The 19,787-nt window shown below is 36.6% G+C and overlaps 1 protein-coding gene across 8 annotated transcripts in view; it reads left to right on the top strand.

Moving 5' to 3' along the window:
* Positions 1 to 19,787, top strand: part of CTNNA2 (catenin alpha 2) — a gene marked incomplete at its 5' end in the record, with an annotated part of 976,113 nt that overhangs the window by 873,624 nt on the left and 82,702 nt on the right. For all 8 annotated transcript variants that reach the window (XM_081264879.1, XM_081264878.1, XM_081264877.1 and 5 more), the window contains one exon: positions 7,654 to 7,854. In XM_081264879.1, coding sequence (XP_081121005.1) covers positions 7,654 to 7,854 — 201 coding nt within the window. The remainder of the gene's footprint in view (positions 1 to 7,653; positions 7,855 to 19,787) is intronic.

Below are 19,787 nucleotides of genomic sequence, written 5' to 3'. Positions count from 1 at the left end.
TGATGACTTGTCAAAGCAGCTCTTCATTTAAATATCCCCCTATCTAGGGGTTGGCTGATTAAAAAAAAAGAACTCAATATGTTACCATTTCTTGAGTTTTTGCTTTGCCAACGGCTGAGCCCTCATACTGTAAAAACTGCCCCCCAAATACTTTTCTCGTAAGGTGCTTAGAAATTGTTTAGATAGATATGTTGAGGATTCAGGTGCTAGGGAATAGAAAGTTAGCTACCAATACTAAGTCTTCTTCTTGTGTCTACTTATTATTTATGAAGGTGACTGCAGGGTCCCCACCCAACCTCAAACCTCATATAGCCAGCCTGGTAGCCCCTGGAAATCTTCCTCTGAGTCCCCTTCAAAGTACAAATACATAGATAATATCCATACATTACCTTTTATTCAGAGAGGGATCATTTGGAAACTTAAAACTTTCCCAACTTCTCTTTTTCTTCAAATACATGTATAAAAATTTCTTGGAGGGGTGAGGTAAGGAGAAGCAATGTGAGCAGGCCTTATCTCAGGCTTTTTGAATAGTGCAAAGCTTTTCTTAATTTCCTTCCCCCAAGCCCTGCCTCTGTCACCTTTCTCCCTGGCGTTCCTTTGTGCATCTCATTATTACCAGCAACAAGAAGAGCTTTGGCTCTGGCAGATAACACCCTTGTGGTCCAACCCTAGTTGTACAAATGCCATGGCAGGCCATGAACAGATGCTGTCAGGGAGCCAGGTTGGCAGGGCCTGCTGGGGCATGCCTTCAGAGTTGACAATCAGGCAGTGGGCACCTTTCTACAGATACAGCCTGGCAAAAAAAATGACACAACCCACTCTTTCTCTTGCTAGGCTGTGGACACAGCCAAATAGTTGGGAAAGTGTTTTTCCTCTGATCTTTGAGGTAGAACCAAACATTTTGCATCACTATATTGCAAGTTTGGCCTAGGAGATGGTATTTTGGAACGACATGAATGGAATTGTATGTATCAGTTTCTTCTTGGGGACTATCTATGCCAGCCTGAAACTCTATTTTAAAAAATACGAAAAAAAATTTTAAAAGACTATAGTTGTTTTTTTCTTTTCTTCTTTTTTAAGGCTACCTGAACTTGTATATCTGAGAGTTTAATTTGTTCAGCTGAAATGCAACAAGTTTGGGAGCAGCAATGCTAGCTATTAACATTACAAGAGCAGAGCCAATTTTCAGTGTGGCCTGGGCTCATAAAAATGTGAAATAGCTGCATTAGAACATTTAAACCTTTCCTACTGGGCAAAAGCTACATTTTTTAATAGTGCTTTAAAATGAGCACCTTGGCATTAGCCATGTGACAGTTTAATTCTTGGGTTTGGCTCACAAAATTATAGAAATCTAAGATTTGACAAAACCCTTAACTCAATCCCATGATATCCAAAATTTGTTTTGTTTTGTTCTGTTTTTCCATTTCTTTTTTTCTTTTTCTTTAGGATCTTGAATTTGTTTTCTTTAAAAAATTCACACAGTGACTTTAGTTTAGAATTTAGAAATGGGAGCTTTGTGCTTTATAAAAATCAGGTAGTTTGGTCATCATTGATTAATTGAAATTTTTTTTTAGAATTACATATTTTTCAAGAGGTTGCAAAAATCCAAGGACATTTATTACAAAATATGTTGCAGTCAAATATTTAATGACATGTTTATGCCCCTTGCTTGATATTAGAATGCACCATCAAATGTGCCTGGCAGTTTTTCCTAGCAATGTAATCTATGGAATAATATTGAGTTTATTACTACCTTCACTTTTTTTTTCTTTTCTTTTTGGAATAGCATTCCTCTATCTCCTTACTTTAGGAGGAATTATTCTTCTTCAAAATACCTTAGAATTAAAATGTAAAATGTGTTGCTCCTCCCTCCTGCCCCAGAGAACCTTAACCACTAAGCCATATTACCAGCCATTTCTATTTTATTTGAGACAGGGTCTTGCTAGGTTCCTTAGGGGCCTCGCTAAGTTGCTGAGGTTTGCTTGAACTTGCAGTCCTCCTGCTTTAGTATTCCAAATTGCTGTGTTACGGGTGTCCACCACCATGCCTGCTGGATTGCTCCTTTTTAATGGACATGTTTATCCAAAATCTTTTCCTTGATTATCTGCTATCTGTACAATGATTCGAGGAATGAAAATATGAATCAAGAATAGATTTTGCCTTCAAATAATTCATTGCCCTTCTTGATTAAAAAAAAATATATACATATATACCCAGTCCTGTTTAGAAACACACTGACCTGAGGGTGCAGAAGTTATCTCATACACTCTAAGAGCCCATATATACACTAAGCATAGTCTTCTGACCAAAGATTTCATGTCTATATGAACAGTTATGGCTATTTTTCAAATACATTGTTAATGCTTTGGTGAACAAAATGCAATTTATTTTAAAGTATTCTCAACCCTATTGGCTTTTACATGTTTATCATCCATTAGTATAACAACTCTCATTAGAGAACTATTACTTGTTTTTCAATAAAAGGGGACCTGTAATTGGGGAACTTTGGGAAATCCTAAGTATACTATCTTAATATTTCAAAAAAATAAAAAATAAATTGACTTGAAAAATATATGTTTTGGGCATTTTTGTCTAGTATGAGATAATTGTATTTACTCTGTATCTTCTATTCTATTTCATTGGTCTTCATTTCTATTTCGGTGCCAATACTATGTTTTTGTTTCTATAGCTCTGTAGTATAATTTGAGATCTGGTATTGGGATGCCTCCTGCTTTGCTTTGCTTGCTAAAGATTGTTTTGACTATTCTGGATCTCTTTATTTTTCAAAATGAATCTTATAACCACTTTTTCTCCTTCTATGAATGTCATTGGAATTTTGATGGGAATTACATTGTATCTGTATAGTGCTTTTGGTAGTATGGTCACTTTGACAATATTAATTCTGCCTATCCAAGAACATAGGAGGTATTTTTATCTTGTAAGTTCTTCTTTAATTTAATTTCTTTAATTTCTTTAGTGTTGTATAGTTTTCACATCTTTTGTTAAATGACTGATTCCCACGTGTTGTTTGTTTGTTTGGTTTGGTTTTTGTTTTTTTCTTTGTTTTGTTTTTTTGAGGTTATTGTGAATGGGATAGCTTTCCTAATTTCATTTTCAGTGGATTCATCATTGGAGATTAGGAACACAATTGATTGATGGGTGATGATCTTGTGTCCTCCTATTTTCCTGAGTTCATTTATGAGTTCTAAAAGTTTTCTGGGGGAGTTTTTGGGGTCTTCTAAATATAGGATCATGTTGTCAACAAACAGGGATAATTTGAGCTCTTTTCCTGTGTATCTCCCTTTAATTTCCTTCCCTTGCCTGGTTGCTCTGGCCAGAGTTTCAAGAACTGTATTGAATAGGTGAAAGTGGGCATCCTTGTCCTGTTCCTATTTTTAAAGGAAATGCTTTCAGTTTTTCTCCATTCAGAATAATGTTCACCTTGGGTTTATCATATATACCCTTTACAGTGTTGGTTCAGGAACTTATTTTCTTAATTAGACTCCTAAAAGTACAAGAAGTAAAATAAAAAAATCAATGAGTGTGGTGGCATCAAATTAAAAAGCTTCTTCACAGCAAAGGAAACAATTGAGTGTGAAGAGAAAAGCCAAAGTGTGTGAGAAAATCCTTACCTCCTGCCACCTCAAATAGGGCATTCATATCCAGGACATACAAAGAACTCAAAAAACATTAAAAAAATAAATAAAAAAACCTAATCAATAAATTGGCCAAATAACTGAACAGACACTTCTCAAAAAGAAGAAATACAAATTATCAACAAATATATGAAAGATGTTCAATATCTGTAGCAATTAGAGAAATTCAAATTAAAACTACATTGAGATTTCATCTCACTCCATTAAAAATGGCAATTACCAAGAATACAAGCAACAATAAATGTTGGCAACGATGTGGGGGAAGAGGTACACTCATTCATTGCTGGTACAACTGCAAATTGGTGCTACTGTTACCACTGTGGAAAGCAGTATGGATATTCCTCAGAAAACTTGGAATGGAACTACCATATAACCCAGCTATCCCACCCTTGGGAATATATCCAAAGGACTTAAAATCAACAAACTACAGTGATGCAACCACATCAGTTCACAATAGCCAAGATATATAGCCAACCTTGGTGCCTTTCAACAGATAAAGCAAATGTGTTGTATATACACAATGGAGTTATTACTTAGCCATAAATAAAAATGACTTTATGGCATTTGCTGGTAGATGGATAGAATTGGAGACTATCACGTAAAGTGAAATAATCCAGTCCCCAAAAGTCAAAGGTCAAAAGTTTTCTCTGCTTTGCAGAAAGTAATCCAAAATAAGAGGGGGGAAGGATAAATAGAAAAGAATATAAGATCAGTGGAGTAGACAAACTGGAATAAAGGAAAAAGACACTGGAATAAACCTGACCTAACTTTCCTTTATATATATATATATATATATATATATATATATATATATATATATATATGAATATACCATAGTGAATCTCACCACTATATATCCACAGACACTAATTAAAAAAATAAACTACAAAGAAATAGCAGAAATATCACTAAAATAGAGGTAAGAGAACAGGGAAAGGAAGGAGTGAAGGGAAAGGAGAAGTGCTGGGGACTGAATCAGAAAATTATATTCCATGCTTTTAAATTATGTCAAAATGAACCCCTATTGTCATGCATATTTAAAAGGACCAACAAAAATTTTTCAATTAGTTAACTGTAAAGTTAATAAGGTTAATATTTTATTCACAAGAAATCACTAACTTGTCTAACCACTTAACAAATTAGTTGATTGGGCTGATTAAAAAATGTTTTTGTTACCATGGACTTTCGGCCCTATGCTGGTTTTTCTCCAAATAAAAGCTCATTTTTTTCTTGTTTTTTAATTACATTAGATCTATATTTCCATTTTGGGGAATAGTTGTTGTTTTAAAGCCCTACCAATTCATCTTAATATAGTGGGACATGAGTGTGCTGCTTCAAAGTTTTAGAATTATTAAGTCCAGAGAGATTAATAACTGATATAATTAACAGAGTCCTCACTGTTTTACATTTGATTCCAAAATACTATCTTTTTAAAAAAAATGCACAGAAAAGCAGTGGCTATGTCTATTCTTAGAGGAAGGTGTTCCTCAGAGAAGAGGGCACCCAGGTGCGAGGTTTGGGCAGGAAGCCCTTTCCAGCTGCTCCCTTCCAGGGGCCACGGCACAGTATAATTGTCTCAAGGAATCCAGCAGGGCAGTAGAAGAGGCTTATTTCAATCATTTTTTTTTTTTTATGTAAAATCCTTTGCCACGTTTTATTTGAGTGAACATTTTCCTCAGGTTTCCTTTTGAGGTGAGTTCATCTGTTCTAATCCAAAATCTCATGAAAGGATAATTTTTAGAAGTTCCTTAATAAAAGTAAAAACTTCGTAAATCTATATTTTCACAACTGTGTGTGTGTGTGTGTGTGTGTGTGTGTGTGTGTGTGTTTTGTTGTTGTTTGTTTGTTTTGTTTTGGTTTTGGGTTTTTTTTGTTTGTTTGACTCAGAAAAATTTTCAGTCTTTTGAAAGTATTACTTTTTTTGAGGTTAAGAAAGCTGAATACTTGAATTTAAATACTTTGTTGTTTTTCTATTTTAATTTATATGTGAAGTTAAAGAACTAGAGAATATAGAAATCAGAAACTTACAATGGGTGAGAAAATCAAATTGTATAAGGTTACAATGGAATATTTATGAAAAGCAAATTGTACCTTCCAATTTTCTACCCACTTTCCAAATGAACAAATATTCCCTCTGAGTGCTGGATTTAATGAAAGTGGGAGGGATTCCCTAGGGTTTGCTAGGTCCCTTTTTCAACTCTCCTTCTTTGAGAACTTTAAACTCAGAACTAGTCCTGGGAACTTCTTAGATATATAATAATGTAATAATTCATTTAGTTCTCTAACTATTCATTGAATTTGGCAATTATAATTTTTAAAGATTAACCTATTACTGAGGGCCATTGGTAAACTTGTTCTGTTTAGCTACTTAAAGCATGTGTGTTTGTGTCTAAGTCTATTCATATGGCTATAAAAAGTATCATAAATCAGGTTGCTTATAAACAACAAAATGTACTTCTCACAATTCTGAAGGCTGAAAGTCCAAGATGGAGTTGTCCTGTGAAACCCTGCTTCCTTACAGACTTTTCCGTAACCTTATGTGACTTGAAGGGGTGAAGGAAGTTTCTAGGGTCTCTTTTATAAAGACATCCTATTCATGAGAGTTCTGTCTTCATAACCTCATCACCTGCCAAAGTCCTTACCTATTAGTACCAGATCTCATACAGTATGAATTCATCACTCAGACCATTATACATCTCTGATTTCTACATTCTCTAGTTCTTTAATTTCAAACATAAATTAGAAGAGAAAAATAATAAAATATTTAGATTTATATTTAGAATTTCAACATTAATTTGGAGGAGGGGTGTGTGTGGTGTGTGTGTGTGTGTGTGTTTTCAGCTTAAAGTGCTTTTCTTTTTTTACATAGAATACCAAACTTTTTATTTCTTCTTCTTTTTTTTTTTTTTGTTTAGTTTCAGTGGTACTGGGGATTGAACCCAGAGGCCCTCTATCACTGAACCACACCCAGCCCTTTTAATTTTTATTTGAGACATGGTCTCACTAATTTACTAAGAACTTACAATCTTCCTTCCTGCCTCTGGAGTTGCTGGAACTATAAGCATGCGCCACCACTCCCAGCAGAATACTAGGCCTTTTAAACATTTTTTTTAGAATTGTGCTGTTCAAAGGACATAATTATATACATGGTAGATAAAACTTTGTTCCCTTGTTAGACTGTGAGATCAGGTGTTTTCTCTATGCCAGTAGAGAATGAAACTGCTCCTTCTTCTACATGTTATCTTCGTTGGGCAGTGACAGGAGATGAGAGAGATGCTTGTCTTGACTGAAATCTGATGCAATCAGCCACAAGATTGGATTAGATTTTAATTGTGAGGGAACTCTGTGATCTTCACCTCATGAATTTTCCCATTGCATATACCTGCTATATGACATGACTTTAAAATACTGGGTGATATTTATTCTGTCCCATCCCTTAAATCTTTCTGTAATAAACACACACACACACACACATACACACACACACACACAGTGAAACAAACATGTAATCAAAGCTTCACTCGGTTCAAGTTTAGAAAGGATTCTACTAGGTCAGAATACTTGATGTTGGCTACCACAACAACTCCTACAAGACCCTCTGGGCAAAAAGTCTCAATCTTTGAAACAAAGAAAGGGCTAGCTATTCTTTATATCAGTGGCAATGAAAGTCTTATCCCCAAAGTAGCAGCATTAACATCACTGGGAACTTCACAGAAACTCTGTCTTGGGCCCCACATCAGAGCTACTGAATCAGATATCCCACAAGTAGCACAGAGCAGTCTGTGTGATGCTGCAAGCCTTCTGGCTGATGCTCAGATTTTACAACTACTATTGTAATTATAAAGTATGCCCTTTAAGTACCATTTCAGTGTTATTAGGCATGCACTGATATATGCAAGGTGAGGACTCATGATAGTTGTTGAGTTAATTTTAGGTTGGCTATTAAGTTCTGAGTGATATAAAGCCATATATAAATGTGTATGTATGCTCCCCACAGAAAATCACATCTTGGAGGATGTGAACAAATGTGTGATAGCCCTCCAAGAGGGGGATGTGGATACCCTGGACCGGACTGCGGGCGCCATCCGGGGACGGGCAGCTCGGGTGATACACATCATCAATGCCGAGATGGAGAACTATGAAGCTGGGGTTTATACTGAGAAGGTGCTGGAAGCTACAAAATTACTTTCTGAGACAGGTAAGCATGGATTTTAGATCTGTCCAAAATGTTAATGCCGTGATTAATTTCCATATCTGAATAAATCTGTTGCATTATTCTTAGAGGCCTTTTTGTTTTTAAATTTTGCACATGTCGTTGTAATCCTTTCTAAACTTGAACAGAGTGGAAGCTTTGTTTACATGTTTGTTTGATTGTATGTTTTTTTATCACAGAAAAAATATAATTATTTTATTGCATTATTTTCACTGTGCAATATAAAAGAGTACTCGAATATTTTTGTTTCTTGAACTTGAATTTGAATAACTTAAACCAATAGCAGTTTTGTTACTTTTTATGTGTGTATCATTTTATAGTGTTCACATGTCATCTCATTTGATTCTCACAAGGACTTTATGAAGTAGGCAGAGAAACTTTGATTATTTCCAATTACTGATGAGCAAATGGAGGTTCAAATTCGCCAACAGACCGAAGTGAGATGACAAGGATAGAAAATAGTTCCAATATGATTGGAAGTTGTCATCTGAAACTTGAAAACCATTTTTCCATCTCTTGCTTCAGAGGACAAAGTCTTAAGGGGAAACACTGGACAGTGGGTGGGAAGTAGCATAGATTGTGCATGACTTGGGACATTCTCCCAAAAAAGGAGGTGGTGGCTGCTGAAGAAGGCTGGACTGTCAGCACACTCCTTCACATGTCCTCCTCAAGGGCGTGTGCATACTGGGGACTCACTGCTTCAGTAAGGAACAGTTACTCAGGGGAGCCTGTCAGTGCTCTGGTGCATTGGGATGGAAAAACAACTCATTTCCACTGAGTTGGCAAAGCAATCTACAACTTGAAGAATGTCAAAAGACTGGTCATCTTTCCTTTTATTAATTTAGTTTTTGCTCTTGACTACAGTCTCTTGGCTTCAGAAGTCCCTTCTGCCTTGCATCTTTGCTTATGTGTGTGGGGTGAGGGATGAGAACAGAGAGAATATTCCAAGAACAGGAAACTAGAGGATAGAAAAGGAGAACTTAAATTTATGTTGTATGGGGTTGTGAGCGAGTCATGAATTGGGTTGTAAGTATGTACAGAAGGGCCTCTGCCCTCGTGCCCTGAGGGAAGCCCTCTTGGATTTGTACATGGACTTTGGACATCACTATGCTTTTTAAACGTAGATGTCTCTGAAAGGTCACATAGAGCAGTGTTCCAAGTTCTGTATGAGAAGACATATTAGTGGAGATATGTTTCTTTCTATATGGATTTATCATTTAAAGACTTGTTTAGATATTTATTAGCCTGGAAATAGCAAGGTAAAATCAACTCATTTTCTCTGAAATATAAGATGATAGAGTGTAATATCATAATAATGAGCACATGTAGAAATTGTTGCCGTTGAGAATTCTAGCAGACTTAGAACTTAAAATAATAATGATAATAATAAGATATCCTTGCATTTTAATTAGCTGAGATTTAGTAATGTTTTTTTCCCAAATAGTCTTGCAATTACATTCAGTAGAGCAAACATAAGCAAACCATATAGTATTTCTTTCCTCAGATGGTGTTATGGTTTGTGTGTGAGATGTACCCTGAAAAGCTCTTGTGTTGATGAAAGAATGTTCTGAGGTGAGATGATTAGATTATGAGAGTTGTGACCTAATCAGTGGATTCATCCATTGGGTGGATCAATAATGTGAATGGGTTGCTAGCTATAGGCAGGAGGGTCATGGTTGGCGAAAGTAGGTCACTGTGGACATGTCCTTGGGTTATATTGTCCCTGCCTCCTCTCTCTCTCTCTCTCTCTCTCTCTGTTTCTGCTTCCTGAGTGCCGTGAGCTGAACAGTTTTCCTCTGCCATGCCCTTGCAACATGATGTTCTGCCTCAGCTTGGGCCAAAGCAATGGAGTCAGCTGACCATGGTCTGAACTTCTTAAACCATAAGCCAAAATAAACTTTTCCTTCTCTAAGGGGTTCTTATCAAGTATTTTGATCACAGAGACCAAAAGCTGACTAATAACACACTTGGGAAAATTAGAAGCAGGTATTATACTCTTCAATTTAGAGACTTTTTTTTTTTTAACGCTTGAAAGGAGATTCGGTCAAGTTTTTGTGATTCTTACCTGCTAGCTTGTCAGCTCTCTTCTCATACGAAGTCTCAGCCTGGTGTGGTCTATCTAACAATATAGTATTACTTGCTTGAGGCTGACCCTAAATAAAGAGTATCAGAGAAAAATAGAAGACATGGAAACACAAGTCTTGCTTACACATAGACTAGAAGAAGAATTGTGGTAAATGAAAAATATAGAGCAAATTGCCAATTTATATGTGACTTGGTGCCCACAAAGAATTCAGGCACCATTCAGAAGACACATTTTTGTGTTTTCTCTTATTGTATCTTGGGTTACTTTAATAAAAGGAGTGGTGTTTATGAGGTCAAAACCTCCTGAAAGGAAAGGTAATTGCTTAGTTGATTGAACTTTTAACATGATTTTCACCCAAACTCTAGGAGTGTAAATAATTTTCTAGTTGATTTTATATAAAAAAAATCCTCAGTGAAATAAGCAATTCTTTCTGGATTGTGTTGTCACTAACCAAGACTTAACCTCTTGTTCATTGTCAAACCATTTAACATTCTCATCCCAACTCTTCCTCAAAATGGTTGAGCATTCTGGAAACTTTTCTAAGGAATTCTCCTTACAGTGATATCTGCATTCCATTCCTAGGAGAATAGAGTGAATGAGTGAGAAATTTAGAATCTACTTTTCAGAATCTTTTGAAGGTAACTTGGAAAGTTACCAGATAGAAGAGATTGAAATAGTGTTTATATAAAACTGTTAGAAATGATAAAAATAGGGGTTAAAGAAAAGTAGATGATATTGGGCTAAGAACTTACAAAGATATGTCAATTATTTGGCCTCTTTCTCTAATTATTCTTTATTTCATAAACCAGAATATATTGCTTCTTTATAACTAAGTAGAGAGATTGCCACAGAAATGGAAACAAACCACTTGCTGTTAACTAATTGCTAGTTAGAATTGCTGGTGAATAAGCTTGCGCAGATCAAGGACATGAACTTTGAGGAAGACCACAGAATCAATCAATTACAGTAATATAAGGCTAGTTCTAATGTGTGAATGTCTATGCTAAGGAGATATATAGCCTCAAAATAAAAACTCCTGTGCATGTGCCAAATCCTGTACTGATGCCAAATTTCTGCCTTTGGGTTAATATTTTATTTGAATTGATCACTTTTCTGTATAAACGTAGCTAATGTCATGAGAGTACATTTGATTTTGGGGAGAGAACAAAGGGGTGGTAGGCAAGAAGGAGAAGACAAGGAGAAAGATGATAAAAAAAGAAAACAAATAAATTATTATGTTTTTTTTTCTTTTAAAAATTTGAGTTGTTTGATTTAAGACCCTGAGCTGTGCTACTGACACTTTGGTCTGAGCAATTCTTTCTTGGGGGTTAGAGGCCTGTGCTTCCTGTGCATTGTAGAATACTTAGATTCTGCCTCTACCCACTAGATGCTTGAGGCATCTGTTGCCTTTCCCACACTAAATTCTGATAATAAAAATTATCTCTAGACATTGCCAGATTCCTGTGTTGGGGGTGACAATACCCACTGTGAATCACTGGCCTAAGGTAAAGAAATATCCCCAAATAGAGAAAAGTTTGAGTAGGGCAAAATGGAGCCTGTGTACTAAAGACACAGAGTAGCGAAGGGCATGGTGTGGGAGTGTGTTGCAGAGAAGTATTTATAAAAGGGCAGTGTGCTTAGCTAAACCAGATATTGCTGCAGAAGGTGATCACCAACACTCTCTAGCCCCTGTTTATGCACATGAGTGACTGCAGGGTGGGGCCACTAAAGGCCGACTCCTACTCTGTGATATGATGGACTTCCATGAGTGGCTATGAGGAGTGACAAAACCATCTGTGGTTTATTTTCCTTGAATTATTCTCCTTCCTCAGTAAAGACAGTATTTGACATAAGAAGGCTTTTTGTGTTGATATGAATGCAAGGTAAAATGTAAGAAAATAATTTCATGGAATACTAGTATGCTAAAATTATAGGACAACATCATGTAAAAATTTACCTATTTATTTCTTAGGAAACCAATAGCAAGAAAATGGATCTACAGCAGACCCAATAAATACTTACATAGCTTTTTTGATGGGGTCTTCAATAAAACCTGAATTATAACAAATTGCCAACGGCTTGGTAGTTAGTACACGCTTGACCAGACTCATCTTCAGAGATCTCATTTGCAAAGTCAGGTTGCTGCAGAAGGCTGAGGGGGGTAAAAATATATTAGTGACATCATATTTAGATATCCATAGAGTTGTTCATTCTTTGCTAAATGGATTATATTCAAATGTCATTTTTGTAAATTTGATAGCTCTTGCAGATTTGTGGCAATGTGACCATTATTGGGTTGAGAGTGCTCTGAGACTCTGTCAGACATTTCTCCTTTAGAGGACCAAAAAGGGAGACATTTAAGATGAAAATATTTTAAAATAAGTGTTCTGTTATTGATCATTCTGGAGGAAGAGGTTAAAATTCCATTATTTTGAAGAACACCTAGGCCAAACCAGTAGTACGATTTTTACTTCCAAGGTCTAGAACCTGAAGTTTAATAAGAGAGAAAGGAGATTCTTGACCTCCTTTTTGTATTGTTCACATAGGAAATGTAAGAGGATCAGCAAATAGAAAGCACTCAGCTGGAAATAATTTTGAAGGGTCCTTTTATCTCAATTCAATGCAATGGAGTAAACCTACGGTAGCCTGCCAACTAACTTTCATCTTAAACAAATTAGTTGATCCCTCTGGGATACAGTTTGGTGTATTGCTTGATGTTTGATCACTCAAGGATGGCCAATATTATTAATCTTAGAATATGTATTTACATCACTGTTCCTGGTCTCTTGGTGACCACTCTCCATAGGAACTCATAGTGCTTGTGAATCCTGTGTATAAATCCACTGCTCCATCTGGATAGGTGCTTCATTGTTCTATCAGAACACATCTACACAGCTCCCACTATCCTCCCTATAATGTTCTTCATTTCCTCCTCCTCTTCCTTCTCAACATCTGTTTATTGAACTTATTCTTTAATGTTAACTCAGATCTCAGTTGGAAACCGAGAACTCTCAGTCTTTTGACGTATTTCCTCTTCAGCGTTAAAGGCTGCGCTCATAACCAGGTTCAGTTCCTAGAGGCAGGTGCTTCTGTGTGAACCCACAGCCTAGAAGGCTTTTATCATACAATTAGCATTTAATATATATGCATTGATTAAATGAACACAAACCATTGGGATATTGCACATTTTATTTTTAGTAGAGAATATGTTCATTGGCAACCTCCGGCTCACAGCCCAAGATTCCTAAATAAATGGAGAGAATTTCTCCCTTCTACTTTCTACATTTCAAAGGGGAGCAATCTGATTGACTGTTTGGGGCGTACTTCCTACATTTGGACTCACAGTAGGGTAGCATTTTACAATTGTACGGATTTGGGCCATCTGCCTTATCCTTGTGGCTGGATTGAGGGAAGGGATGCACGGAGGGAAATAATATCAATGTTAGAACAAGGTGGTAGGGACATCTCATTGGGAAGACAAAAAAGTTAGGTATTATAGATAGGAAGGACTGTTCCAGTCTAAGTCACTTCTCCATGACTGACCTTGAAATTAGATTATGGAAGTAATGAACTTCTACAGAAGCTATAATGACTGAGCTTGCTCAGCCTAGACATTTTAATATATTTTAAATGTGCTTTAATATAATCCTTACTATTGGTGTAAAGTATTTTATTTATTTCTGAAAGGTCAAAATGATAGTGATATTGAGGAAATGATGTGCCTGTTGGTGGCTTTGATGGTCCTGGTGGTGGGGAGTCAGAAATATAGGAAGAATGAGAAGGAAATTTCAATCACTTAATATCCCTTAAAAAGGCAATGTGTAGTTTGTCTCAATGTCTTTTCTATATGACTGAATCCTATACAATCTATGTTATCCCAGACAGCTGATTGATAAGGATTTTAAATATCTTCATTTATTTGCTTTGTCCTAAAAACACACGTGAAGTTTTCTGGCTCAGAGCATTAACTTGTTGACAGCATTAGTTCCCCACATTCCATTTTCCCTGTCAGGACAGTGTGATGATGGGTTCTGTGTATGCAGAAGAGTCTGCACTATAGGAAAAGAAACAAAATTATGGACGTGGAAGTTACATAGCAATTGGTCTTCAACTGCCCCTTCCCTTCTCAGGGCAAGAGAGAAGTATTTGCCTCTTATTATAACCATATTCCTTCCAGAAAAGGCCCTACTTAGATTGGCACAACTCTTGGGAGAGAAGTATATTGTTCCTGGTTTTATCCCCCCTTGAAATGTAAGCAAACATCTTGGAGGAAATAAAACTGTGAACCTCCCTCCAAGATATTTTTTTTAGGGCTGCTGTTGAGTTGTCCTTTGGATCAGGTGACCAGTCATTTTTGCTTAGACAACCCTTAACCATACTGAAACATGAAAATTGATTTTTCTACATGGGCTTGTTTGTAAATGATGTGTTCTGTGACAGTTCAGACATGTGCAGCTCATGCAGCACAGGGCCTGAAGAATCACCTCAGAAAATAAAAACTTATGAAGAGAAAGGAAGATGCACAATTTTAACCTATTAATAAAATACACAACACATAGTATAGATGGGCTGAGGTGGACATAGGAAGGCTCACAATTACATAATTATGTGTTATAAATTTGGGGACACAGAGCAAAGAGTGTCCATTGTCAAAGAAAATACAAAAGAAAGGACATAAATCTGCATACCTACAATGTATCATAGCATGGCTTCAGAATCCTGGGAACTGCACATATGTGGTATTTCTTTGTCCCTTCAAGGGAACCAGTACTAGCATCCATGTTGCTGGTAGTGGAGAAGAAGTGGATCCTGTATGTCATGTCCAGCAGGGTGAGGGCTGGTGCCTACTGGCAGTAGAGGCCAGGATGCAGTGTGCACAAACTGAGGTAGTATGTAGCCCCATCACCAAGCTTCTCACAGAGGGGAATATGCCATATCAATGATGGGTGCTTCAGTTTGAGAGGTGAAGAATACACTGACAGGCACTTGTTTGAAAGCACATGTAGTATGTCACTTTAGTACTCCAGAAATTGTTTTGATAATGGAAGATGAAAACCTCTAAGTGTAGCTGAATAACCAGAAATAACTGATGGACATAAGAACCAGAGAGGTTCTATTTATCATGGTCAAAGTGACCCTGAGATCCCATACCTCCCAGGTTTGTCTTCTAACATTAGCCCATTTCTTCCTTATCAGTGAAGTCCTCTAACTGTCCCATAAAACCTGCATCTCAACAAATTCCAATCCCATTCCTTACACCCATTACCTTTATTATCTGTGACATTCATTTGGTTCCAATATATGGCCTTATATTTCAAACTCTGCATTTGTCCATTTGTTTATTTATTGCCTGTTTTTTGTTTGTTTGTTTGTTTTGGCTTAAACAAATATAATTTATTTTCTTATCATTCTTGTGGCTAAAGGTTCAAGATAAAGGTATTTATAGGATAGGTTTCCTGAGCTCTCTTTTTTAAAATTTTTTAAACTTTGGTTTGTTATATATGACAACAGAATGCATTATAATTCATATTACACATATAGAGCACAATTTTTCATATCTCTGGTTGTACACAAAGTAGAGTCACATCCTTCTTGTCTTCTTACATGTACTTAGGGTAGTGATGACCATCGCATTCCACCATCTTTCCTACCCCCTCCCTTCTCTTTTCCCCTTTGCCCTATCTAGAGTTCATTTAATCCTCCCATCTCCAACACCCTGCATATTATGGATCAACATCCTTAATCAGAGAGATCATTCGGCATTTGGTCTTTTGCTGAGCCTTCTTTTTTGAGCTTGAAGATGACCCCCTTCTTGCTGCCTGTTCACATGCTCATCTCTGTCTGATTTTGTGTTCTTGGTGTCTCTCTGTGTTCAAATTTCCTCTTCTTAGAAGGATATCAATCAGATTGGATTAAGATAATCCATAATGGCCTCACTTTAACTTAACCATCTCTTTAAATACCTTATAACCAAATACACTCATATTGTGAAGCACGAAGCGTATTGCCTATTTTAATGCATGTGTTTGTTTTCCTGTAGTCAATCAGTTTCAGGGCTGGGGACTTCTGGGAAAATGAGGCAGCATGAAGAACCCTACCCCCCACCCCTTTCAAACCCCGATCCTTGCAATCAAGTCAGAAAGATTTCAGACACGTTGCTCTGAGTAACAGGCATGAGTTTATTAGAAAGGATAGGAAAAGGGAAAAATGACACTCTTAAGGGAGAGAGTGTGTTCCCTCAGAGGGAAAAGGGGACAACATGCCTCTCCTGTACTTCAGTTTTGTAGGGATCCCAGAGAAGTTTCCAGACAGTCCCACCCGGGCCCACCTCTTCACTTTTGACTGACAGCAGGATAACAACAGACTTTCAAGTCCCCACTGCCATAACAACTCTGGGTCACCTTGGCCCATGCTGAACAGTTCTAATTGGATGATTAACCATAAATCCTTCCGATTTTATGGTTAGAAGGAGTTATCCTTATCTGCCTGAGTTTTGAGATCTGGTTTGTGAAAAGGGTCACAAAAGTCTCCCCCTTCAGAGTAACTTGGGTTCCTCCTATCAACATTATTTCATGTCTGTATTTCTCCTGTAGATAACAGGTAGTTTGCTGAGGAATGTGACATATCCTGTCTCCTTAAGCCAGGCAGGGCTGCAGGTAAATTGCTTCGTAGAAAAGAAAATGTGGGAGGTCAGCACAGCGGCCCCATTTTTTTGTAGAATTATTCCCTTAGCCTCGTGTTCCCACTATTCACATCTGTCTGTCCCCTAACAAGTCTATTGTGTGTATATCTTACGACCTGTGTCATGTGTATTGATTCTTTAAATTAAATTTTAACCCCTTTAGATCTAAACCCGCTTCTTCATTTCTTCCAGCCTTGATTGGAGTTGAAGGTCAAATATGTTTATTAATATAAGTGAAACATAATGACAAATTGCTTTCTTTTAAGGGCATTTTTTTACCCTTTTAAAAATTAGATACTTAATAATCAAAATCAGAATCTTTAACATCACATGAAAGGAATTCTTAGCAAGTGTTTTACTACATCTTAACGCCATCTCAGTCTTTAAATCCCACTGATGCCAAATTAAACTGTATTTATCAAGCAAGGTTCTGATAAACACTGTAAGCTAAATAAGGCATCACACTCAATTCTTTATTCATTCCTCAAGTTTCAGAATTAAATGTGCCATCTTTCCTCTTAAGTTATAAACCGTTTGTGATTATTTTTGAGATGCTTATTTTAAACTATAAGAAAACCTTCCAAGCAAGCAGTTTCTTTCCTTGGGGAAAGGAGTTTGTGTCTAGACAAGAGCAGATGGATGCTCCCTGGTTCTCTTAGGGTGGTTATTGTGAATGGAATTTAGAGTTGCTGTTTTTTTTTTTTTTCTTCTTCTCCTTTTTCTAAGCCATCCTTTTCATCTTTTATCAAACAATTCAGCTCATGGGTTATGTATGGCCTTCTGGGACTTGAATTTGATTTTGATGTTAGAAATGTACATTATAATTTTCCAAACATGAATTTATGAAAATAGTAGCCTTTTGGAACTCCCACAGAGAGATGACTGACGAGGAAAGAATACCCAAGGATGCACACAGGATGGAAGAGCTAGGACTGTCCAGCACGGTCATGGTGGTTTTCTGAAGAGGGAAAAATAGTTGATGGATTATCGTAAGGGAATAAGGAGCAGACTGAGTTGGGCTATTTTGCCTTTGCCTTTGCTTCTGGATTCCAGTGTTCAATATCTTCCAACCTGAAGAAGCCTTATCAAGAGGGAGCAAAGCCAGTGTATCTTTGGTCTAGACAGGGGAAGATTTAAATATAGACAGAGTGCTTAAGTTTCATTTCTACATTGTCTCTGCCACATGTTTAAAAAGCATTTGAGGATACTTTACTCAAGATTTAAAATCAATCAGCTAGCATAAATTAAATAATTAAAGTGGTGTAAGTGTGAGATAGAAGGAAAATAGCCTCACAAGAATATATTAGCTTAAGCTAGGAGGTTTATTAGAAAGAGTATTTTATTTGACAAACTGGATTTGAAATCTTTCTTTGTCTGTGTGTGTGTGTGTATGTGTGTGTATGTGTGTGTGTGTATACCCAATATCTCACACATGATAGGCAAATGTTCTACAACTGAACTGTATCCCTAGCCCAAGTTTTAACTTAATTAAAATTTTTTTCCCTATGGACCTGATAAATTTGTAATGAAACAATATCTATCATGGCCTTTTTGACAATCAAGACATAAAGGAAATTTCAAGAAGTGAGTTCATATAATTCTGTATTGAAGGTAGATTTCATAGTAAATTCCTTATAAACAATGCAGCACTGTCACGAGGGTGACGTGGCCCTGCTGAGGAGAAAGAAGGGCATAAAACGGAGGGAGCTCAATTTGCAAGACAAATTGTAACAACTTACTAGTTTTCAGATGTACCATCCATCGTGTACTGTTTTCAGTTTATTTCATGATGTCCCATAAAACCTGTTTTTTGGTAGTGAATCAATAAGGTTATACTCCCAATTCCTTTTCAAAGAATAATGGGTGAATTGGCCTACTGTAAGCAAAGGAAAAGGATGGAACAATGGGCAGAAAAAGAGAGAAAATGTGAAATGTGACACGTATCATTTTATCCCTGAAAAACTTGTTGACAAAAGAATTCTTTCCTCCATCCCATCATCTTTCTCTTCCAGTGGTAAGATTCTCTGTGCCAAAAGGATAACAAAGACTTAAGATGTAAAGGAAGAAGAAGTTGTGGACTCTGCCTAAAAGTGACTCATATGCAAAATAGTTGACATACTGAAATGCCAACCAACTTTAATGTACTAAGTACTGTAATTGTGTGTGTGTGTGTGTGTGTGTGTGCACGCACGCACACGACTGCATGTATGCATGTAATTAGGATGTCATAAAATTGTGGAAAACTATATGCTTTGGGATATGTAAGAATTGAAGATGGCAATTAATTCTAAACTGAAGACTGAAAGTTGAGGAGGTGTTCATCTGACCAAAGAGAAATGTATTTCAATATAAGAGAATAAATTATTTATGGGCATGTTGGTTTGGCATGTTTTGTCTTTATGTCATATTTGAGACACAGGCATAATTCAATCTAATTGGAACACTTGAGTATATGTAGGAATAGGAGGTAAAACAAGCAGGAGAGAGATGAACTATAGATGCCAGATGTTTGTGTGTGTCTGTATCTAATGAAAGATTTTAGAGTACGTTGGAATGTTTAGAGTCGGAGCAAGGGCTTTTTAGACAGTTTCTCAGAGACAATGGGATTGGCTGGAGGTTCATCTCCACCACCTCTAGTTAACCTTGGATTTTTCCCTGTCAGCAGTCCTACTTGCACTTTAGCACAACTTCTCATTCATTTGACTAACTCACCCTGTGCTCTGAAACTTCGCCTCTGAAGTCTCTCAAGAGGATTCATTTCAGAACCTCCTTACCTATGGTTTAGGATCTCCATCAACACTGGAATGATGTGACCTTGATTTTTATATGCACATTTAATTCTGATATCATACTCCTGGAATGCCATCATTTTGTGACCTAGTGTGCAGTCTGCATACAAAAGTATAGCTAGAATTTGAAAGTTTATTTCTAACTTTGATCACCTTTTCAGCAATTCAGTATTTTTGATCAACAATAACAAAGTTTTGCCCACATTTTTGGATGCAAGTCAGAAAGTAGAAATAAAATTCTATTTATATACACCTATATCACAAACTCTTAATATATAACTCTTAATATATAATTCTATCTCAGAATTATTTGGGGGGCATGTAATTTTTGAGGCACTACCAATGTGGTACAAGAATTCAT

Source organism: Spermophilus citellus (assembly GCF_964194105.1).
Source record: "Spermophilus citellus genome assembly, chromosome: 13".
Taxonomy (NCBI): domain Eukaryota; kingdom Metazoa; phylum Chordata; class Mammalia; order Rodentia; family Sciuridae; genus Spermophilus; species Spermophilus citellus.
This window is presented reverse-complemented; position numbering and strand designations above follow the sequence as displayed.